The 25402-nt window shown below is 33.4% G+C and overlaps 1 protein-coding gene across 2 annotated transcripts in view; it reads left to right on the top strand.

The window, feature by feature from the left end:
- Positions 1–25402, top strand: part of GRID2 (glutamate ionotropic receptor delta type subunit 2) — a 1411147-nt gene that overhangs the window by 266822 nt on the left and 1118923 nt on the right. For both annotated transcript variants that reach the window (XM_068542054.1, XM_068542055.1), the window contains exon 2: positions 3830–3985. In XM_068542054.1, the coding sequence (XP_068398155.1) occupies positions 3830–3985 (156 nt within the window). The remainder of the gene's footprint in view (positions 1–3829; positions 3986–25402) is intronic.

Consider the following 25402-nt stretch of genomic DNA (forward strand, 5'->3'; position numbering starts at 1 on the left):
TGCTTTGTGACCACCTAGAGAGGTGGGATACGGAGGATGGGAGGGAGGGAGACGCAAGAGGGAAAAGATATGGGGATATATGTATATGTATAACTGATTCACCTTGTTATAAAGCAGAAACTAACACACCATTGTAAAGCAATTATACTCCAATAAAGGTGTTAAAAAAAAAAAAAAAAAACTTGTATGTAGACTCACCTGAATATGCCACTCTCTTTGTGTCAGGATAAGTGATGCCTTTTTTCCCTTCCATGGATGGAGCAGATCATCAGTCCCAAATATTGGAAATGACTAATTAAAAATTGGTCTAACGGGAATATTTAGGAGGTGTTTGTTCTCTGCCTGTTGCTTGGTTATTCTTCCCTCCAGTTTGGCCAATGCAAAGTGTAAATAGAGTATAATTTGTTGATCAAACACTGTGTGTGTGTGTGTGTGTCTGTGTGAGTGTGTAAGTGGTGGAAGAATTATTTCATCTTGACAATAAGTTGGATCTGCTTTTCACCTCCAGGTTATAAAATAAAACTGACAGTTAAAATGTGCTAATAAAAATAGCTGGGAAAGAAATAGACGCTGTGTCATCATGTAAGCTATATAGCTATGTATGTTGCATTTGAGAAACTTTAGTTTCAGGAAGTAAATCTAGAATATTTGATGTTAAATTAGACTGCTAATATGTGTGTATTAATACAAAGGATAAAGAGATGACATTGCAATACTATTGGAAGTGCACGACATAAGAAAGAACTGTCTTTCCTGAGATTCTTCATGTGGAACTTACAAGGTTGTTTTCAGAATACTTGTGTTTGATACAAAATGCTTCATTTAACAATACTTTTGTGGTAAAAAGCCAAATTTAAGATGAGAGTTTATAGCTGAAGGAAAAAGTAAATAAATAAATAAGTGTATTTGAAATGTTGGCTAGGATTTCCTGTTCTTTGGTTATGCTGCCTGTGTGCAGTAAGATGAATCATTTCTTTTGTGTACTTCTTTGCTGTTTGCAGAAAGATGAACTGCTTTTTTTGTGCATTTGCTTTCAGTGTGTCTTAATTCAGCACAGAAATGACTAATTTCTTATCGTTTTGGCAGGTTTCTGCCATTTATTAAGCCAGGTTTAATGTTTAAAGCAATTTTAAGTGTTCTGTCAGGTAATAATAAAATGCTTCCATTAAAAATGTGTTAGCAATACTCAGCAGAAGTCAATAACATCACCTGCTATAAAAAAAGTTTGATTAGAAACTTTTCTAAAAGACCCATTTAGAACCCATGACAAGCTGAAACATCTCTATATAAACATACATCACTTCTTTGCGAATAGACATTTAGATTATCTGGTTTAAAACAAATTGGTTATTTCAGCTCCAATTATAGCACATTTATATCACACTTCCTAAAAAGCTGCTAAAGAAATTTTTATATCCCAGTCTGATAATATTAGATTTCAGTGTAAGGATTAACTTAGATTCTCATAAATATTATCACAAATTAAAATGAGTCTTCATGAATGTGAATTAAAATTGTCAAGATAAATCTAAAATTTATTGCCTAAATATTAGTTTATAAAGTATATTTCTAATTCAGGTGACAGGATAGGTCAGAAATTAATGTCTATTACATATGTTGATTACATCAATAAAATATTAATAGTCTGGGTATTAGCTATATAATAGTGTAATTAAGAAATAATTTATGTATCAGTTTAAAAAATTTCTTCACCCTTTTCTCATGTTCTTAGCCATGGCAGGTATTCAAATACATAGGAAACGTAAAGGAAGCATTTAAAAAGGCTGCTCAAAGTAGTCAATGAATCCATGCAAACATAGAAGAGCAGTGGTAAGAGAAAGCCAAGCTGACACAGTAAGCCTATTAGACACTCTGCCTTCTCTAGCAAAAAGTAATCATTGCTTGCTTTCCCATGGTGAAGCCACATAGGGTGGAGAGGTCAAAAGTAACTTGCCACACTTGTCAATAATGGACATAGATTCATCCTTGCTTTATCATGAATTGACTCTAATAATGCATGTTTAATATCATAATTATCTTTTGCTAGAAGACTTGGGGCTTCAGCTACAGAATTATTAAATCAACAAAATTGATAGATGTAAAGTGTGTCTGCTTCTGTTTATACATACATATATGTGTATTTGTGTGTATGTGTAAACATATACATGCATATTTGTGTTTGCATGTATAGTGTGTTTATCTTTTCATATGTGTATATAATACCTGTGTTATATTTATATGTGGAAAAAAGTCATTTTTATATACACATAATTTTATTTTTTCACACTGTAATGAATATAGTCAAGAAACATGTATCATGTGTATATGGATGTGTATGTGGATATGTACATATATAGTTATTCCTTTATCATGTTATTGACCCTGAGGTATATGTCTCTTTTTGTCAACAGGGTCGTCATTAGGTTTATTCAAAAATACAAAAAGTACATTGTCCCAATGATTTATGATTAAAAAGTAAATAATTTAAAAATGTGTGCTTGCTTAGAACTGGAAGAGTCAGAATGAATGCAAATAAAGTATGCATGGCCAGATGGGAAAGAAACTCCAGATATGCTGTAAAGTCAGAATCCCTGTTAGAACACTTTTATGTCTTTTGGGTGCAATCCTGGAAGGCAGTATCCCATAGTGATGTAAAGCAAGGATGTTGGAGTAAGGAGGTAAAAGCTCTGGCCCTTGTTGTGGAACCTCAGGCATATTTCTTGCATGGAATCCTAATTTTTAAAACTGTATGTGTGTGTAGTAGTGTACATATCACATAGTTATTTTAAGGATTAAATTAAATACTGTAATATGAAGAAAATAATAGAACATGTTAAGCTTTGCTTGGATTATATCACAGTATTTAAAAAAAGAAAACACTAGCATGTATTGAGACATATTTTGTTACCACAATTTACTTACATTTCGCAGGCATAGTATCATTTAATACAGTTAATAATCCTTACAGGTGGATATTGTTTTTACTATTAGATATTACAGGTGATGAATGTGGAGTTTAGAATTTGAATCCCTTGCTCAAGGTCATATACTTAACAAATGTCAGAGTCAGGATTTGTAATCAGTTTACTCTTAGAACTGGGATGTTTAATCAATACACTGACAAACACACAGTCAAATCAAAGTTAGCCACAACTCTTTTCATCATCATCATCATTATTACATATGAAGGAAAAATGCCATAATTATTCACTAGAACTTATGTTAGTTCTTCAGGAAATATGTCTCCATTACTTCTGCTCAGAGATTTGTATGTCTCTAAATTTTTAATAAATATTATTGAATTTACTATTGTAAAAGATACTGAAACTCTTGTTCAAAAAAAAAAAAAAAAGAAAGAAAGGAAAGAAGGAAGGAAATAAAGAGAAAAAGTAAATTAAGATCATTGTAGATATTTGATTCCTATTTACTTTATGAATGGACTCTCAGAAAATTTCCTGATTTTTCTCCTATTATTCAGAAAAGAAAATTCTACAAGTTATGAATTCTTAAAGATCTCATGACATGAGACACTCAGTGTATTTAACCACTTTGTCCTGCAAAGGCTTTTTGTATTTATTATAATGTCTTCCGGATACTCTTCCAGCAAAACACTTTGATGTACTATTCATCATTTCCATTTGGGAGAACTAACTGCATTCCTGCTTAGCTCTCACACTGCTTCCAGTACAATGTGTTTCAGTAATAAATAAAGTGCATGCTTTAAGTGAAAGTATACGTTTTTCAATTCATAAGTCTCTTTGGCGTAACTCCGGAGGGCATGACAGAATATTTATGTTGTTGTTTAACGGCGATACTCACTTCTTTCTAGGAGCAATTTTTGATGAATCTGCCAAAAAGGATGATGAGGTGTTTCGCACGGCAGTTGGAGACCTCAACCAGAATGAGGAGATCTTACAGACTGAGAAAATCACATTTTCGGTGACGTTTGTTGATGGCAACAACCCTTTTCAAGCAGTTCAAGAAGGTAAGGTCCATCAGCACTCCACTTTTTATTTTGTTTGTTTCTTTGGTTCAATTCAAATGGCAATGAAATTAAAAATTTAAAATGCCATTAAACATGGACATCATTTTTGCATCTTTGCTGCATTGCTTTTCTTTTAGAGTATTTGGTAGATTTTAATCCTGTGTTCCACTTCTGAAAGGGCAGAGTGTGGAAAGTTATTGTTTTACTTGAAATATAATATGAAAATGGTCATAAATATTTACAATAAAAACTTTACAACATTTTATGACTTCAGTGTAAATGAAGCATTCCTTAAAAATACGACTTTCTATCTGAATTTTTACTTTTGTCTTCTTTGAGGTAAGATAAGAAAGGAATTTATATACTTACTTAAATTTACTTAAAATAAATTTAAGTAAATTTGTTTACTTCCTTCTTTGAGAAGGAAGTTTTCCTTCTCAAAAGTTTTCCTTTTGAGAAGGAAAACTTTCAGACACTACATACAAATCAAAGATTTTGTGCTGGGATCCTAACATACTGACCTAGGCTATAAATTTTTTACTCTCTACAATGTGCCAAATATTAAAGCACTTTTCTCCATTCTCTCTGTATACTTGAGTGAATTAAAATTTTTCATAGGTACAAAGTCATACAAATACAAATTATTTTTATTATACTGGAAGATCATTTATATGAACAAAGGTTTTGATTGAAAGATCATACACTAATAAAATTCTAGTTTTGATGCTATTATTCTAATGAAATATTTAGCCTTTTGATTGGCAAAGTAATCATTGCCCATGAAAGTATTTGTTGTTAATCTGTTTTATATTTTATTGTGATAATATATGTGGACTAAAGATACTAATACAAAATTAATTTAGTTAAATGAAACATTTATTAAAAACTTAAAGAGGATTTGGCAGAAGAAAATATGGACAAGATATTAAATGGAGTAAAGTTTGGCAGGAAACTTTTTAAAGAAAAGTATTGAAGAGGTAAGGAAGATAAATGTTTTTAATTTAATGTATCTGCATGATATACAGGTAACCTTTTTTGGAATGTGTTTTTGATCAGTGGCATTGGCTACTATCAAAGCTTATTTATGCTTATTTCTGTCAGTAAGGGAATGGTTAGAATGATTAGTGGTCTAATGGATTTTACTTCTTATTAATTTGATGGAGTGAAAAAATATTATTTTAATAAAATGAACAGAAATGTTTTAAGTAAAAGTTGTTTTGCCATAAAATAGGTTGTTCATATTAATATGATGGAATTTTAATTTTAATAAGCAAACATCAATTTAAAAAATCAGATTAATAGAAGCACCCAGTTATTTTCTTACATTTTAAATCAGAATTATCCTGGGAATTTATAACTTTAAATCATGGTTATGTTGATAAATTTTCTATAGAAATGTTTAAAAGCTGTCTAAATTAATGTTAGAATTCATAAAGCAGTCTGCAAAAACAATAAAGTAGAAATTGTGGAAAATACCCAATAATGTAAAAGAATATATGCACTAAGAAGTATATATTTTTCTTTAAAAGAAGTATCTATGATATTTCTTTCTCAACTGTTAGTTTTATTGACTGGAATGAGAGCAGGAAAAAATTAGGACTGACTGACTTTTGTGACTGTCTTCTTATTAACTACATATTAATAATTGTAAATTAACTTTGAAGATGTGCTAAAATATTCATGCTTTTAAAAAATCCACTTTGACTGAAAAAATGTGGATAAAGCAATGAAAAAAATACAATGAGCAGAAGGGAATTAGGAAGACTGAATAAATATGACCCTCACACCTTTTTAGAGACTACAATTTGAAAAACAAAGACAGTTTTTAAAGTACCACAGTTAATCTGTTTACATATTGCTTTGTGTAGCCATTCTGCTGCCAACTAAATTCTGGAAACAAAAATATCTCTCAAAAGAACTATTGTGACTTGAAAGAATTTGTGGATTGAAAGAAAATTGAGAGAGTAAATACGTTTTAAGTTTCCAAGATAGAGACAGCTAGATATTTGTCAAGAAAGAATGAAGAGCTTGACAATTTGCCTGATGGGTTTTGATACTAACAGGATGTTCTGGACCAGTTATTTTGATGGTCTGCTCTGGCTAATGAATCTGAAATAAGTTCTAGGAAACTCTGGAGCTAATTTGTTTCTCCATTCAATATCAAGAAAGATCTCAGCTAATTTTAGAAGTAAAAATAATTCTTTCTAGAGCTCTTATTGTAATTGATTAGTTTGCAAAAATAAGGGAAAATATTCTACTGAAAGAGAACAAAAAAGTATTCCGGAGTATTTTCTTAAATGTTTTGAGGAAGTATTTTAGAAGAAAACTTCAACTGAACCATCAAAGATGGCCAACTTTTCTATCATCATATCTTGGCTGCAATACCATTAAAATCTATAATAGAGGTCCTTAAATCAGCTTATTTGTTTTTTACATTCTAAAGATGGACACGAAATTCAGTGATATCATTATTACCGATTGTTTATGCATTGGCATTCCTGATGAACATCTAAAAATTCATGGTTTTGAGCATGGTTTTGCTGTGATATATACTATTTATGTTCGTGGGTTTTAGATGCCATGGTTAGTAGAAAAATACCAATCTAGTTGATCAGCAGCAGTTGCATTGTATAATCCACTCAGTTCGTTCATCCTTGGTTTTCCTCATCTATAAATAGTGAAGAAATTAGAACATAAATGATGTATTTTTAAGGTGAATTTCATCTCTATAGATGAGATGTTGCACAAATCTTTAGAACAAATTTCCAGATTTAGATTCTTAAAGGATTATAGAAATTATAATTATTCAGTTTCTCTTTAGAGAAGTCTTCACATTGCTGAAGTTGCCTTCTAGTTTTTTCTGTGGCTGACTTCAAAATTGATTAAAGGATATATGGTAGCTGTCCTTTGTTCTGCTACCTCATCCAACTATTGACAGCAACCCGAAGAACTCATTACTATCACTGAAATCCGGAAAGGGTCTTTTGCAGGTTCAGTTGACCTGGACCAAAGCAGCTGTTGCTAGATTTCTCTCCTTACATCTCTTTTGTAGATTGTTTCCTCTGTGGGACGTATATACTGGATATAACATAGATACACAAATGGCTGATGTGAAAGGCACTTCTGTCTCTACTGAAAGCAATAGCAATCGCTTATATTGTTAGCACTTAACTGAGACCAACACCACTATGGGCCATGAAAGGTGGGGATTTATAAGAAAATAAGGTCAGGGAATGTAAGGAGAATGCATTTGTAAAAATGTTCACATTGGAAGGTGAATGCAGAAATATGACTGCATGTATAATTCTTGCATACATCAGATGTATCAGGAGGGATGTTAAGCACTGTTGATATTGAATGGCAAGATTCAGTTAAAACATTTTGAAATAATTATTAGGAAAAATACCTAAAAATGAAATGCATAGTGAAAAGAGTGTAAGGACGGATTTATACTGTAGAGTCACAAATGATTCTATTTGAAAGAAAAAGGAGTAACTATCATAATTTTTCTCCTTTCTGCTATGTTAAAAACCATTATAAACAATATAGTTATAAAAGCTGCTTTTAATACAAAAAGCAGTCATGATTGAGATTGCTCATCTTCCAAGTTGCAGCCTGGTGCACCTTTAACTTACTCCTTTGCACACCAGGACGTGAACATTGATTGCTCCCAAAGAGTCTTGTAAAAATAGACATCTCACTTTAATACAGTGATGATTTCAGTTGGATTTGCCTCATATATCTTACAAAATAAAACTACTGTTAAGTGTCAAACAATAAGACTGCTTTTATTTATGATTTCTGAAATCAGTCTCGTTTCTTTATTTTTAATATACACGTATCCATATCATGTGTGTAAAAGGGATAACAGAAGAGTAGCAGAGCCATAAACAGTATAAGGAAATCTAAGTAGGAAAAAGCACTTCTCTGAAACACATCACAATTCATTGTGAATATTTCTGGTGCCCTAGGCTAAATATGAGTTCAAAGAAGATGTAAATGTAAAAGAATGATTTATGTGGCTGCACTATTTGATGCTTTATTCCACGGCTTAGTCTCATAATTTATATTTCTCTCTGCTTTAATAGGATATTTTTACTGTGATAAAAAAATCTGCTAATTCCAAAATTCTTAGATTGGATTCTGCAACTTTCCTAGCATAGGTTTGCAGTGTGTATACCTCATCAGCCAGTGTTTCCTGGACCAATTTTGATAACTCCAATTTCAGCTTATTTTTTGAATTGCCTGACAACTGAACTTGAAAATTAGTGGCTCCAGGAACCAAGAAAAAATCTCTGAACATCCTGTAGTTATAATTCTTCTCATTCATTCATTCGTTCATTTTTCCCATTTTTTCATTCCTTCTTCCCTTTCCACATCAAGGCCAGTGTCTTACTTTGTCTCTAGGCCCAATGCTCTTTATGTAACTGGTGCCTAGCTACACGTGCGAAGGGGTAGAGGAATAGTGTTGCAGCTGACTGGCCATCTTCAGACACTCACAAAGCAGGAGGGATTCTCGATGTACATTTGGTGGCTGTCTGGACCACCTGATTCTCTCCATGAGTCTGGGATGTTTAGGTTGGGCAGTTCCCCAGTGCCAAGTTCTGGATCACTTTTCTCCCTACCGCCACTTTCTAAGGACTGGCCTATAAGATCTGGATTCAGAATCTGCTTATTGTGTGATCTTTAGTACTTATCATCAATGTAGTATTAAAATATAAAGAATTCTATATCTGTTAGGGACAACTCAGGCATGCATTCTTTTAATTATCTCATACTATGCCTTTCCGTTAAAGAATTGCCCATCAGGAAGGATTAAAATAATATGTATTGGGAATCTAATTTTGAGGGTACCCAGTGAAATCAATCTATCCAAATACTTATTAAAAACCTAGTACTGTTCCAAGATTGGGCCAGCTACAATAGGAGATAGCAAATGAGAGGAAAGAATGTCTGCCTGCAGGAAGCGTAAACATGTACCTGAGGTGGGCTGTGGATTTTTAGAGCATGAAAAGACATTATGTCGTTGCCTTCTACGTATAACTTGTGTTTTTAATTGTGTTAATAGTAGAAAGAAACATGATGTTCTAGATTTTTAAAACATTTCTTTTTCAGAAAAGAGAGGGAATTTCTTTTTTAAAGAAATTCAGTATTTTTAATATAATTTTATTGAAGATACACATTGCAAAGCTAAATTTTATTCTTTTTTCTGTGATTTATTGTTGTACTCCCGTATTGGTAAGCCTTTCCCTTAAGTCATTCAATACCACACTTTTAAAGTAACAGATCTCTATTACTATGAATAGATTGAAACACAGATATTTATAGGTCTTTATATCATAATTTTATAGCCTTTCTGCTTTGGGGTCTTTTACCTACGATCTACAATTGTGTACTGTTGTGTAAGTTACCTCATAAAATATATATTTTAGCAATGTGTGCTGCTCTGGATCTTGTTTTATTTAGAAGAATCTTTAGCAGCTTTCTATGAAAGCTGTGTTTAATGGAAGTAAAGATGTATTCTTTGGTTGTTGCTTAAGTGTTCTATCTTTCTACCAAATATTTTTCTTGTAATAATATCATACCCCTTTCTTCTGTTCTCTTGCTACCTCTATGGATAGAGTGCATGATTATGGAAGCATAATTCAGTTTTTAATCGGCCTTTTATGATACTGATTTGGTAAAAGAATCACCTATGTGTCATAAAGTGACTCGGAATATATGGCTTATGAGGTTAAAAACCACACTTATGTACACTCTGCAATTGTAATGAGTCATAAAAATAGTTTGTTCATGTTGACAAACCAAAAATGACTTAACTATATTCAGAATTTAAAAACTACTATCAGTAATATCCAACTTTCACATGATCCAGTCTACTTGCTTAATTTGAGAACAAAAGTAATCCGACTTTCTATTTTAACATTTAACAACTTATTTTTGCATGTACTTGGCAAGTATTGTTAGATTTATGGGAATCACATTATGCATAGTCTTGTAGTATCCATACAATATTTTGTCAAATTATTTTGTAATTTTCAAAAGAATCATCATTGAAACGCTTGCTTTTAAAAGCAGGACACACAAGCCAATGTGCAATAGGTAATTGCATATTCTGGGGAAAAAAGAATGACTCAGCAAGTACTTTTGGGGTGCCTCTAAGCTTTCAGCCTTGAGCAAATCACTGTGTATAATGCTGTGCTCTCCACTGGCTGCCTCATAATCTTAACACAGTTAGCTTAACCTTTATTATCATGTGTTAGATCCTGACCTACAAGTGCTCCTCTTCCTTTTGACCTCCCATTACAGTGCTTTGTAAAAACTCCTCATTCATCCCCTTTTTGATCCTTGATTCTTCATATTGTACTATGTTCACTCACAATATCTACATTTGGTTCAGTATGTGCTTTAATTTGATACCATGTATACTGCTTGGGGGAAAAAAACATGGCAGTTAAGCGCATGGGCCATGGAATTAGATAAATCTGCCTTTATATGAATGCTGCTTCATCTCTTATTATCTGTGGGACCTTGAACACACCTATTGTATCTGAGCCTCAATTTATTCATAAAATGGGGATAAATACATACTCCATAGGAATACTATGATCATGTGATTGTTGTATGATGAGTACATGGGGTAACAATTGTGGTTTGTTCCTCTACTAATCTAAATGCATTTTAATAATAGTGGAGTACATGATGACTTAGCACCATTGCATGTGTCCATCATAAATTTATATGCCTTCCCAAACATCCTTTACCACATGTATTGGTAGTTCCCATGCATACCATTGATAATACTAAGCTTAATAACTGCCTAGTCAGTGTCTTTTATTTTCCCCCTTGTTGTTCCTTATCAAGATCCCGAATGCTAGCACTGAGAAAATGTTATATAAATTAAATGCTTCTGCTTTTTTCTGTCTTCAGGGGATAGTTGTGCTAGTCAGCACAGGAAGATGAGCATTACACTTGTAGTGTAATTTATTTGGCAAATAGTAGTGATATTGCAACATGTGTACTTAGGGTTGGGAGGATTTAAAATACCTTGTTACCATTTCTGGGAAGTAGAGAAAGCCTGTGGGGACCAAATTAAAGCTTTCTGATGATTTGTGTAGGCTTAATACAATCAGTGAAGTAAATAAGGCACTGAGTCATAACTAAATGGAATTCAGTTGTAGAGAGGCATAATGTTGTAGAAGAGTGATATATGTGAAGGTCAAATATAGAAATGAATTCAAGGAAAACTTTATACTTTGAGAGGTGCATCGTCTCTGGTATTTTGAGTTTATTTCTGACATGATTGTTTAAAAGGTTATCTTTCTATGTTCTGCACTTTTTTATTTCAATATGGGCAAATATTAACTCTAAAAACTTGATCACTGGTTTCTTTGAATTTCCAGTATTTTCTTCAGTAACTCATAATATCATGTTATTTTCTCAGGAATTCATGGCTCATTTCAAGACATATTTGCTTTTTTGGTCCCTGATAGACTAATATAATATGATAATAAGAATGGCTAAGCTGATTCCTTAAGCTGTATTTTCAAACATAAAAAAGACTTAAAAACATAGAAAAGACATAAAATGTCTATTATACATGAGGAATATGTTTCAAAGTAAAAAATACATATGTTTTCTTAGAATTTTTTTTTGGGAAAAAAAACTGTTCTACAAATCAAAGTCAGATATGATCTTTGTATAGAGAATGTTTTTGAATAGAATGACTTTGAATAATCAGTGATAATTTTTGTACCTTACTTTTGAATTTACACTTATATAAAATCAAACAGAATATGTTGAGGTGGTCCTGTGTACTTATTCATATTATTAAAACTGAGCACGGTGTAGGTAGCTCTGATGATAGAAAGTTACTAGGGGATAAAAAAAAAAAGGTGACACATTCTTATTGGTCAAAGAGAAACTGACACATCAGCCTCATTCTGTCTGCTCCCAAATCCTGTTCTTATTCTGCTACATTAATTTGTCAATAATCTTTATGTTTGAAATTTTTGAGTTTATCTTTTTATTGTTTTGAATTTCTAGGTAATTTTGCCCAGTTTAAAGGAGTTTTACCTCTATATTAACTCATCATATATATACATTTATATATGCACACCCATACAAATACATATGCTTATATTAAACTATATATTAAACTATGTCTATATGTTATATACCATATATGCCATACATGCCATCATATATACAAATGTGTATATGATATATATATACCATATATATTATATATATTATATCTCTATCTATCTATCTCAAAATAAGTTCACCAAGCACTTCTTTCTTGTGGTAATCCTTCCAAAGTTGATTCATGCTTTTCATGGGTAATTTTAACCCCCTATTTACTATATCTGTTACAGTGGAACAAGGCAGGTTTGTTGTTAAACCACCATTATTCATTATCAAAAATTTATGCCAGGGCTCCATGAGAGCACAGAATGAATCACTAGTTTACACTTCCTTTCCTTGGAAAGTGCTTAAACCTTAAATATGAGAAGGGGAGACCAACTGGAAGAAAACTATGAATCACCAAGAACAATTCATTATTCTTTAAAAAATGAAAATGACAAGTGTTCATTTATTTGTAAGATACATTTAATGCACGAGTCAGTACACTGTATTAGGAGTTTATACAGATGAGTGAGATAAATTAACCTCAAGCACCCAAGGAATTTATAATCTAGTAAGAGAGATATACAAAAAGAGCTAAAGAAACAAATAAATATTCTTTTTTTTAAAAAGGGTAGAATGGCATAAAGCAAAGCAGATGATACTATGGTGATACTATGATAACAAATAACAGCTGGGCTGTGTGTGTGTGTGTGTGCAGTTTAAAACCAGGAGTTCATTTTTGATGGAGTGATTATGGAAAATACAAAAAGGAACATTTATGCTAAGATTTGAAGTTTCCAAGTAGCTAGCCATGCAGATAAGAGGAAATAGCATTCCAGGCAATTACATATGAGAAAACCATTTGGAGGCAGGGCTTGCTCCATGTGTTTGAGGGATTTGATTATCTTTTGAACACTCAAGTTTTTATTCTGTTGCTTTGCAAATGTTTATTTCCATCAGTGAAGTCATTATTTGCTGGGTAGCAATGTTATTCATGAGTTCATTACCCAAATCTGCTTCAGTTTTTCCCTTTGGAAATGGAGTGCGTTCTAAAGGAAATTCTGATGGTCCTGCGGGTCTCACTGACATCTGGGGCGTGAGGATGTCATTCTTGAACCCCTTTGGGATTTGAAATTCACCTGTCTGTAACTGATTTTGATTATAGGTATGGAAACATTTGGGCTTTTCATATAAGTGAAAAGGAAAAAGGAATGAGATGAAATATTAAAAAAGAAAGAATTTCACTCAATTTTCTTGGTCTTTTAATACAGAGTAATGCACAGAGATACATTAATATCTGAAACTAGGAAAGAAACATCATTTTGTGGCTTTTATATTTGCTGTATACTCTTGACAAAAGAGCCTCATTTGGAAAGCCCAAGAATGAGAAGTGGCATTTACTTATAGCTTATTATATTCCATGAGCTGTTAGAAGTGCTTCATTTTTTTCACCTAATCTTTAGACTGCCTTATAAGCTATAAGGCAGTATAAGCTACTCTTACTAGCTTTGGACAGATGAAGAAACTGAGATACAGTTAGGTGAGCTAACTGGTCACATCTGAAACCTTTAAAATAGTTCCTGGATTACTTTGGTTTCTGTTTAAGAATGCTAATTGGGAGTCCCAGACATATATCAGTGGGGGGAGGGTAGTGAGTTCAGGGTATGTATTTTCTGTCTCCTGTGTGAGGTCACCTTGAGCTGGGTGTTTACCTCAAACCAAAGTCACGCTTTTCTGAAGGCAGCCTGCTCTTTGTCACTCTTATTCAGGACTCCACAAATTTCTCTCCTCTCTATCCTCTGGGCCTAGGACTGGTTACTACCTCACTGCTACGACCTCTGAATTCTTGTACTACTCCTCATTTTTCTGCTGCATCCCACCCATATCTGTGTAATTTATGTCTTTGAAAAATAAATCCTTCTCAAATTATGCTGTTTTGAGTTTGCCATGGTTTCCTATTGGGATTTTAGCTTGTATCAGTATTAACTACTACATTCAACTGCCTATGCGTAAAAGCTCATCTTAGCTCACTCTATGTGAGTTGATGACTTGTTCAATCTAATCAGGAAGTGTTATCTGTTGGAATGTATTATTCAGACTAATGCATGCACATCATATTGCAAAACTTAGAAAGAACACCTCACACAGACCTTTATCTTCTGTCTCTTACAAGATGAAATCTTCATGTTTGTTGGTATTTTAGCAGCACAACAAAGGCTGACTTGATGTTAAAGATGCTGAGAGGCAGCGTCCCTCCAGAAGGGCGTGAGGTCTGACCGGAAGCAGGACTGATCTCCAAATGGCCACCCCACAGCATGGTTGAGTGACTTCTCTTGGAGAAAACATAATTCTTTTTACTTAAAATATTATGACAAATGGAATGAACTTGATGAAAACTAATGTTCCAGTTGTGGATCTTAAATGTCTCTTTTTGAAAATCGTCTCATTTAAGGAAGTTGATGAATCCATTGTTCACAAATTCTTGAATATTTTACTCTGTTTTCTATGGGGAGAATTTCCTTATATCTTTTATTCCATCCTTTGTAGGAGTGCTTTATTGTACAAACTAGGCTCCTTATTAAGTTGCTACAGGAAAAAAAATTTAAAAAACATATTTTATTGTTGGACAAATTGCACAGCCAAGATTTTTTGGTTACCTAGTAACTTATAAAGAGTAATAAGGAGAAAATAGCAAGTTACAAAAGAACTGTTTTGCATTTTATCTCTTTATTTCCCAGACCCATGGTTTAGTAGATACTAATGAACAGCAAATGGCCAAACAGCAGGCAGCAGAGAAAGAGTAAACAGAAAAGGTCCATAAAAGCATAACCAACATTGTAAGATCCTTTATTCCTTCCTTCATCCAACATTATTCAGCATCCCAGTACAAGATAGTGAGGTAGAATTAGTGAAGAATGTAGATGTAACTTAGGAGCACTCTGCATCTTCAAGGATTTAAACCACTAAGGAAGAATACATATATGTGCACAGATAACATAATTACTAGGCAGTGGTTTCTTGAGGAACAAAATACAAAATTCAGTAGAAAATGAGATGATTTACAGCCTAGGGATAGTGAGTTAAGGGAGAAGGTAAAGAAGAAATAAAGAGGAAGAATAGTAAGGCATGCTTTCTACTCTGAAAGGAGAAAAGATCTAATCAGAGAAGCAGCCATGTTCAAAAATACATCTTTGTGACTGTGAAAAATATGATCTGGAGGTGGGGCTGGGCTGAGAATGGAAGCATCAGGCCACAAGGACAGAAAGGTAACTTTTCTGTCAAGGTGTTTATCTTGTTCCCAGCTTCAAGATCACACCTTTCCAAAACCAGTGGTAGAATAGTGAATTCAACATGGAGAAAATCATGATTCAGCAAGTAAAATTAAGCATGAATAAAGACATTAATAATGACATCAGCCTTCATATAGCAAAGTCTTAGTGTTTTTTTTTTTTTTTTTTTGGTAATGCAGCAGAAGTACTGAAAATGATTTGAGCTCAAAGTGGCTGCTTCAAAAGCACAATGCCTCCGCTGTGTTTTAAGAGCAAGTGATATTTTTAAAATAATTATTCCACATCTACAGAAGAGTAATTGCTTTTCACATTAAAGAAAGAGATAAGCCCTCAAGTTTTATAATATAAAAGTGTTATGCATATGCATTGACTAATGCTCTCAGAGGATTTTTACTACACATTTGGCATTGTGTGCTGTAACTCAGAGTGTCATGGCACTGTGCTGTTACATGAAAACATGGATTGTTTCCTAACCGAGGTGGACAGAAGTAGGTGAAGAATAATGATATCCTGTTTTGTGGTTCTTTTATATGCACAGTCTGTGATTACTCTCTTTTCTTTTTCTTTAAGTGAGGTAGTTGTTTTAAATTAAAAATATTTTTTTATTGGTCATATTATTAAAGTAGCCAATGAAGCTTGTTTATTTGAATAAAAAATGCTCTGCAATCTGTGAAAATCAGCATTCATTGTTTGTTAATTATTGATTAATTTATTTTTCCATCTAAATAAATATTATTAAGAGCTTTTAATTTGCAAAATACTATAATTATTGCTGAAAGAGATATCAAGAGGAATCAATGTGGTTTCTAGCTTCAAGTATCTTATGTTTAGCAAGTAACAGACATAAGTAACATTAACGTATATATAAACAATTGTGAAACAAAGTGTAATCAATTATAAAGTTCTCAGTAGCAGTAAAATGAAGTGTTACGGGATTTCTAGGAGTGCTGATCTTAGTTTTATATTTTTACTTTCTTCCTCACCTACAGCTAGAAATAATTGTTTGTTTACTGCATGTTCAGTGTGACCCCAGTATTTGGTACCAAACATAACAGTACATTTGAAGTAATTTGACATCATCTCAGCTTTGTTGCCAACCTTGCTGTGCTGCTAATGTATGTGCGTTCGTTCAATTTATTTGATAATATTTATTGAATGTCTACTCTGAGCTAGGAATTATTTTAGGAACTCATAGTATAGTAGTGAAAACATAAATATCTTGCTCTCTTGGAATGTATATTCTAGTTGAGGGAACAACAAATTATATATACAATTTCAGGTTGAAGAGTTGGTATGAAAAATTTTTTAAAATGAAGCAGCATAAGAGGGATAGCGATGATGAAGTTAGGGGTATCATTTTAAGGAGAACAGTCAGGAAAAGAGCTCTCTAAGGAGATGATTTTGAGCAGATTCCTGAAAGATGACAGGGAGCAGGTGATGTGGGCCCCTCGGGACGGCAGAGAGTGTGTACAGGTTCTGGTAATAATATCAGCAACTCGAATTCACCTGTCTTCTCAGGACCACGTTAATACCTGATTTCCATTAATTGTGGACCTATTTTATTTTTGTAACTACCTGTAAATTATCTGGCCAGTACCTGTAGTCTCTTACATCTTCAGGCCCTGCCTGGTTTTTGCAAATTTGTTTTGTAAATTGAAGCCCTTATTTGAACTTCAGCCCTAGGATTGATGCCAGCCACCTATCTCCACACATTATAGATGCAGCCTGTCTGACTTTCTGTTGTGTGTAGAAACCCTGTCAGCAGGCTTGTGAAGAGAGTCAGTGTACCTGCTAGTTACTTAAGCTTGATCTCTTTACCATCAACAGTTTGTATGGATTATTCTTATTATCTGTTACCATAAGTTGAATAAACTGTTTTCATCCACTCTATTAAACTGTTCAAAATAGATTCTTCTTCTCTTCCACGGTAGCAGTTTCAGGTGGATCCATACCCCCCAACCCCCAATAGAACTACATTTTCAAGTTTTCCTTGCAGTTATATAGAAGGCCAATAGAATGTGAGTGGAAGTATGGACAAGTTACAAGTCATTTCCAACTTAAAGACAAGCTACTTGCCCTAGACAACACTTCTCCCCTTTCAGTGAACTGGAATATTGCTGTGTCTGTGACCCAGCTGTCACCATGCTGGTAAGGACTATGCACTAGCAGGTTTCAGAGGAATGAGACAGAAGGAACCTGGCTCTCCTGTAGAGCAGAGCTGCCCTGCGTGAACTGTTATATATTAGCATAACCCCCTATCTTATTTAAACCCACCCTCTTTGGGTCTTCCTTGTTCCAGTAGGTTAAACCTTAGCATAACAATTGTAAGTACCTCCGTAAACATCTTACCATACGAGACCGATATTCTACCGCTCCTGCTACCCTGGGGAGGATACCCAATGTTGAGGAACCAAATACTCCACTTCTGTTTTTTCCCCACCACAGTTGTGTCTGTCTTCCTTTTTGCTTCTGCTTCTCCTCCTCCTCTTCTTCCTCCTCCTCCAACAGATGCAGTGAGGTATAATTTACATATCATAAAATCCATCTATTTTAAATGACGATTCAGTTATTAGTAGTAAATTTACAGAGTTGTGCAACCATTACCAAAATCCAGTTTTTAGAGCATTTCCATCACCAACAAGATCCCTCATGCACATTTGCAATCAGTCAGTCCCCATTCCCACATCAGCCCCAGCCAACCGCAGATCTGTTTCTACAGATTTATTGCTTCCAGGCATCTGATGTCAATGAAATTAGACAATATGTAGTCTTTTGTGTCTGACATCTTTCACTTAGAAGGAGTTTTAGATGTTCATACATGTTGTAGCATGTATCAAGAATATATTTCTTCCAATGATGAATAATTTTCCATTGTAGAAATATCACATTTTGTTTTTCCACTCAAAAGTTAAGAGACTTTGGATTGTTTGCACTTTTTGATTATTATGAAAAATGCTACTATGGATATTTATGTAAAAGTCATTGTAAGGACATATATATTTTATTTTGAGTCATAATCTGCTTGGGCTGCTGTAACAAAACACCACAGACTAGGTGACTTAAAGAACAGAAATTTATTTTTTCACATTTCTGGGCAGCAGGATAAAACTTATAGTAGTGTTGGTGTCTGATGAGAACACTCTTGGGTTGCTGCCTTCTTCCTGTGTGCTCACATGTCCTATTCTTTGTGTGTGCATGGAGAGAGAGAAAAAGCAAGGTCTTTGGTGTCTCTTCGTTTAAGGACACTAATCCTTTCAGATCAGGCCCCACCCTTGTGGCCTCATTTAACCTTAATTACATTCTTAGAGGCTCCATCTAAAAAATGCAGTCACACTGAGGGTTGAGGGCTTCAACACTCAGATTTTGGAGGGATAGAAACATTCAGTTCATAACATTTTTCTTGGGTAGATATCTTGGAAGGGGAATGCTCAGTCATATGGTAAATTAATGTTTAACTTCCTAAGTAACTGTGCAACTGTTTTCCAAAATGTGTACAGTTTTACATTCCCTCCAGCAATGTATGAGGAGTCTAGTTTCTTCACATCCTTGTCAGTTTTGTGAAACATATAAAGTGGTATCTAATTAAAGTTTACATTTCTGTTTCTCTAATGATTAATGATACTGAGTATCTTTTCCTGTGCTTACTAGCCATCTGTATATTTTCTTTGATAAAGTGTTTGTCCAAATCTTATTTGTATTTAATTAGATTTTATGATTATTTAACTTTAAATATTCTTTATATATATACTTGATAAAAGTTCTTTATCAGATATATGGATTGCAGATATTTTCTCCCAGTCTTTTTTCCCCTCTCTTCTGAATGGTACTTTTTGAAGTGAAAATTTTAATTTGTTGAAGTTCAGTTTATCAATTTTTTTCTTTTAAGTAGCTTGCTTCTGACATCTAAGAACTCTCTGAATAATTCAAGGTCACTGTGATTTTTTCTGCTTTCTTCTTAAAATTTTATATATTTATTTCCTTATATTTAGGGATAGGAGCAATTTTGTGTTTGTATTTGACTGTGGTATGAGACAGTATTTTGGCATGTGAATATACAGTTTGCCTACTCTATTTCATAGAAAGATTATCCTTTCCTTCATTGAGTAGCCTTGGCCCCTTTGTTGAAAATCAGTTGACTGTAAACATATAGGTTTATTTCTGAACTTTCAGTCCTGTTCACTTGATCTATATGCCTGTCCTTATGCCAGTAACATATTGTAGACTTACAGTAAGTTTTGAAATCGAGTAAATTCTTTTTCCTCTTTTTTCAAACTTATATTTGACTATTGTGTCCTTCTCATTTTACATAAATATTAGGATCAGCTTTTAATTTCTTCAAAACAGCTTTCTGGGAAATCAGCAAGGGTTGTGTTAAATCTATAGGTCAATTTGGAAAAGGTTGCCATCTTAAGAATATTGAATCTTCTATTTCATGAGCGTAGACTGTATCTCCATTTTTTAGAATGTTATGATTTTAATATAATAATAATATGTTTTATTATTTTAATAATATTTTTTGCTTTTCACTGTATAAGTCTTATGCTTTTAATTTCTTCCTTAGGATATTATTCAGTTTCATGATAACTGTGAATGGAATCATTTCCTGTATTTTATTTTCAGTTTGTTCTTCCTAATATATAAAAATAATTTATATATATATATATTTTTTTTTTTTTTTTTTTGACCTGGTCACCTGTGGCCTTGAGGAACTCAAATTTTTTCATGTATTCCTTTGAATTTTCTACAAACAAGATTATGTTATGCAAATGAAAAGTTTTAATCCTCCCTTTCTAATCTAGATGGCTTTTAAAATTTTATTTATTTAAAAAAAATCTATTTTAATTATTACATTGCTTAGAACCTCTAATACAATGTTGAATGTAATTTTGAGGCAAGAAAACCCTTCCTGTTTCCAGTGTTAGATGGAGAACATTTTGTCATTCACATTTGAGTATGAGTTAACTGTTTATTTTCCATAGAGGCCTTTTATCACGTTGAGGAAATTTATAGGATTTATGGGAGTTTATCAAGGCCCACGATAACTCTCTTATTCCCCAGATAGCCTTGTTAAATTTCTGGCTAGTCTTCTGGTCTGTTGCTTGATCAAACTTGTATTGCAACCTCAGGTTTGTAAGGTATTGACTTTCCTTAATTGTTTGATACCTAGATTGTTATCATTTTCTCTACTGCCTATAAGTATGATTTTTTTCCCCACATACCACTCCGAATCAAATCCTCAACCCCCTGGCATGGAAGCTTTTGGTTTTCATGTCCTTCCCTAGCTGCTAGAACTGCCTTTCCAATGGAACTGAGGAGTGGGGTTGGGGCTGAGGCTAAAATGCCATGGACTTACTCTTCTTATATAATGTTCAGTAGCTTGTTTTTTTTTTTTTTTTTTTTTTGAATAAGTGATTTTCAATTTGTTGTATGCCTTTGGTTAGATTTAAGAACCCTGAAAAAAAATTTCGGTCAATTTTGTCCAGTTTTATCATTGCTTTTGGGGGAGATTTGCCGAGCTTCACACTTTGTCATTTATGAAGTTCCACATCATCCCTCCCCTTTTTATAGTAGGGATAGAGAACTTTAGATCATAAGATTAAGATTTTATAGAGGAAGTATCATTTTAGCTAAAAAATTAATGGTAGGGAGTATATGAAATTCATTTATTAGGGTATTTCAGAAGGAGAGAAGAGTATCAGAAAAGTGGACTCTGGGTAGGGAAAAACCAATAGTTTAGTTTGTGGAACCTTATCGATTTTAAGGACCAGAAAAGGTTGGCATAGTAAATTAAAATGAGCTGGTAATAGGTTTCGAATATCAAACTAATGTTTCTGAATTTAATATCTTAGGAAATAGCAAAGAATGAGAAGGTTTGAGTCATGGAATGATTGTATATTTATTTATATCTACGTTAGGAAAGAAAACAGCATCCCCCAATATATAAATGATAGACTAGAGGTCAAGAAACTGAAATCAGGAAAACAGTTGGAAATCTGTTGAAATTGTCTAAATGGGAGGTAATAAGTTATCTGACTAGGATAGCTATAATGGGAAGGGGGAAAAGTGAACTGCTATGAAGCTGTGCCGCTGGAAGACTTGGACCTTACTATAATTCTGGGGCCAGTACAAGGAAAAAAATCAAAGAAGATTCCTAGCTTTTGGCCTTTGGAACTAGACAAATATAAAATTAATAGAAATAAGGAACATAAAAAGTAAGACATATAGAGTAAGTAAGTGTAAACAGTAGCTAGCACTTACTGAATTCCTAGTATGTTAAGGCATAGTCATATGAGTTTTACATAAATTATTTAGTTACTCCTCACACAGGCCTTTGTATATATTAGAAAAACAAGGTGGTGAGGTTAGTCAACTTTAACCAAAATTAAATAACTAATAAGTGTCAGAGTTGGACTTTTAACCCCTGTCTGAATATATGTTTCAGGATATAACTGAAAAGTGGCACTGGGGCTCTATAGAGAAAGGATGGAGCAATGGTTTAACATCACTTTGTCTGGAGGTGAAAGTTAAAGCTGATATGGGATGAGATTACCAAAGAGGAATAGAGGGGAGGAGAGAAACAAATTGACATATCATTGCAAATATTTATATTTTGTGAAAAAAGGAAATAAAGAAAGAACAAGTTTGAAATTGAAAGAGGAACCAGTAGAGATCATTATCCCTGAGGAGAAAATCCTTCTTTGGGGGGGTGGTTATCTTTTTTTTTTTTTTTTTTTAACCTTTGCTTTGGGTCTGTATCACAAGACCCCTCATAAATTAAATTTATAGTTTGACCCACTTTTTTTTTTAATTTTTTAATTTAATTTAATTTATTTTTTTATACAACAGGTTCTTATTAGTCATCCATTTTATACACATCAGTGTATACATGTCAATCCCAATCTCCCAATGGAGGGTGGTTATCTTAACTGTCATTAAATGTTGTTTGGATATGGGCTGCACCAAGTCCATGGATTCTAGAGATGAAGAACCCCTGATTAAATTATACAGAGAAGTTTCTTTATAGTGTTTGTGGTATTAATGGAAGACCAGCACAAGCAGTAAGGAGCAAGTGGATGGGAAGGAGTGAACAACAGCAGTAGAGTCTTTATTCAGTGTTTGATGGTGAAGTTATATGTATATGAATAGCTAGAATTTAGTGAAACATTGCATGTGAACACATGGGGTATTTTTGAATTGAGTAGAAAAAATCTCAAGGGGGTGGGAAAGAAATTTATAAAACCAATTTGGCTTAGTAAGGTGTTAAAAAGAAAGATTTGGTAAATCTTGAACTTTGACCTAAGGAAACAATCATTTTATTGAAGGAAAGTTGAGGAAATTCACAGGAAGTGGTTATAATCATCTCAATAATACTTAAGGCAGTGGAACATTGCGGAAGTGAAGTGGAGAGTGGAAAAGGTTTGGAAATGCTGCTGGGGAATGCCAATTAGGGATGGTTGAAAATACTTCTGAGTCATAGTAAGAATCAAACTTGAGATTTCATAGCAAGAATCTGTAAGAGATTATGTAAGACCACCTTTCATAATATTCTTCAGCAATATTCAGAATCTGTCAGCATAATGAAGGTCACCATTTTAGGTATAAATATTGTTTTATCTATATTTATGGTTAGGTATTATCTTCAGAAATTTCTTAAAATTATAAGAAATCTTGTGAGTGAATGAGCCATTAGAAAGGGAAAATAATTTCTCTTGGAATGGATGCAATTTCCATATTCTCCTTGTTTCTGTTCAGTCCACATGTGAATATTTGAGGAGTTCTGATGTTTCTGTAAAAGAGAGTGGTGAGAAAGGGAAGAGAAGTAAAGAGTTTAGAATTTTGCTGTAATTCTGTTTTTCCCTTGGGATTTTCCAGTTTATTTGTTCACAGTGAACACCAATCTCTTTTAAAAGAGAAGATTTCCTAAGGATGTTTAAGAGGCTTCATTTATCCTATGGTAGTTTATAGAGTATATTATTTAGCTCTTGGTTCTGGGACAATCATCCTAATTATTTGAAGTGGTATAGTGGAAAGTGAGTCCAATCTGGAGTCTAAAGCATGAATTTTGTTCCTGACTCTGACTCTTAAGCAGTTTCTATGAGTAAATATTCCTGAATTGTAAAATGGGGGTAAAAAATACCTAGATGACTTCACAGATGTATTGTGAGATTCCAGTAAGTGGTGGATTGGAAAGTCTATATGATCTATTAAGTGATGGCATTTATTTTATTTATTTATTTATTTATTTTTTGAGATGGCATTTATTTTTAAATCCACAGTAATCAGCAGCATGCAGGCCCATGCTAGCCTGGACCTGAAGTTTCTGTTTTTTCCAAATTAGTTTGAATATATAAAGTTCAGCACCATTAGGAAGCTTTTGAAGATGAAAAATTTGTTGTCTGGGTTAATATTTAAATAAGCTCTAAAGTGATCTGTGAGAAGCTAATACATTTCTGAAGATTTTAGGCTGATTGTTTAAAAAAAAGTTACAAGTTTTTTTTTTAATTAATTAATTTATTTATTTATTTATTTTTGGCTGTGTTGGGTCTTCGTTTCTGTGCGAGGGCTTTCTCTAGTTGCGGCGAGTGCGGGCCACTCTTCATCGCGGTGCGCGGGCCTCTCACTATCGCGGCCTCTCTTGTTGCAGAGCACAGGCTTCAGACGCGCAGGCTCAGCAGTTGTGGCTCACGGGCCCAGTTGCTCCGCGGCATGTGCGATCTTCCCAGACCAGGGCTCGAACCCGTGTTCCCTGCACTGGCAGGCAGACTCTCAACCACTGCACCACCAGGGAAGCCCAAAAAAAGTTACAAGTTTTTATAAAAACTTCAATTTAGTGAACATGCATTAGTTTATATACATTGAAGCAGTATGTTTAACTGTTATTATGTTGAGCAAAGTACCTTATTTTCTTTATATGATTAGAATGTACTGTAATAGCATCTGAATGTAAATACATCATATATATATATATATATGTCCTTCTTATCCTCAATGTGAACTATACATCACAAGAATAAACAGGCACTCAAGAAAAAATAGATTTTTATCTTCTCTTGCCTGGGTGATGAAAGAGACTCCTCCAGCTTATATGAAACATAGCTATATTATTTACTTAGTTACTAAATTAAGAAAACTATATGTAAACATGGAGCTAAGTCCTGGAAATAGAAAGATCTCTATCTATGATCATCCTTGCCCTGAGAAGATTTTATTCCAGTGGAATAAGATATATGCGTATTTTAGTAGTCAGCAATGGTGTGGCAGGTGTTCATACCAAAATAGTTTGAAGAAGAACTTGATTCTGTTCATGTAAGCAAGATTTTTTTCCTTCTGCTATGATTTTCCTGGAGTAATTAGCATAGTAAACGCTGTGGCACCACTAACACCCACATAGTCATATTCCTTCTGTTTGTGTAAAAGGTGGCACCATTGAGTTGGAACTCAATATTTTCCATGAATGCGTTATTCAAAAATATTTTATCTATGAACATAACTGAAATTTTATACCATAGACTTGAAGATTATAATTTTTGCCAATTGTTTCAAAGCAAACTGTGTAAAAAGATAAGGGAGACTAAATATTTAATAAAGAAAGGTTTGCTCAGAATTATATAACCTAATGTTTGCAATATTTTGATTCCCATTTTTATTATCTTTTATTTATTTAGACATAAAGACCCCACAAAATTCCACTATATATGGAATTTCACCATCTTATTAAAAAAGAGAGCCACATGGTATGGCATAAATTTGTGGCTAGCATTTGGAAAACAAGTTATTTTTGAGCCATATACATCTATGACAAAGTCCCAGATTTAGTACATTTAATTAAAATTAATATTATGGCTCATATATTAAAATTTCTCAGATTCTACAAAGACACAGGCTCAGCTCCAATTCTTAAGACTGGTCAGGAACAGTGAGATCAAATCCTCGTTAAGTCACATTCTTTACTAGCCCTGAACCTATAGATGGTAACTCTCTGTATAAGCCTCAATCT

This window comes from Eschrichtius robustus, chromosome 4, assembly GCF_028021215.1.
Source record: "Eschrichtius robustus isolate mEscRob2 chromosome 4, mEscRob2.pri, whole genome shotgun sequence".
NCBI lineage: Eukaryota > Metazoa > Chordata > Mammalia > Artiodactyla > Eschrichtiidae > Eschrichtius > Eschrichtius robustus.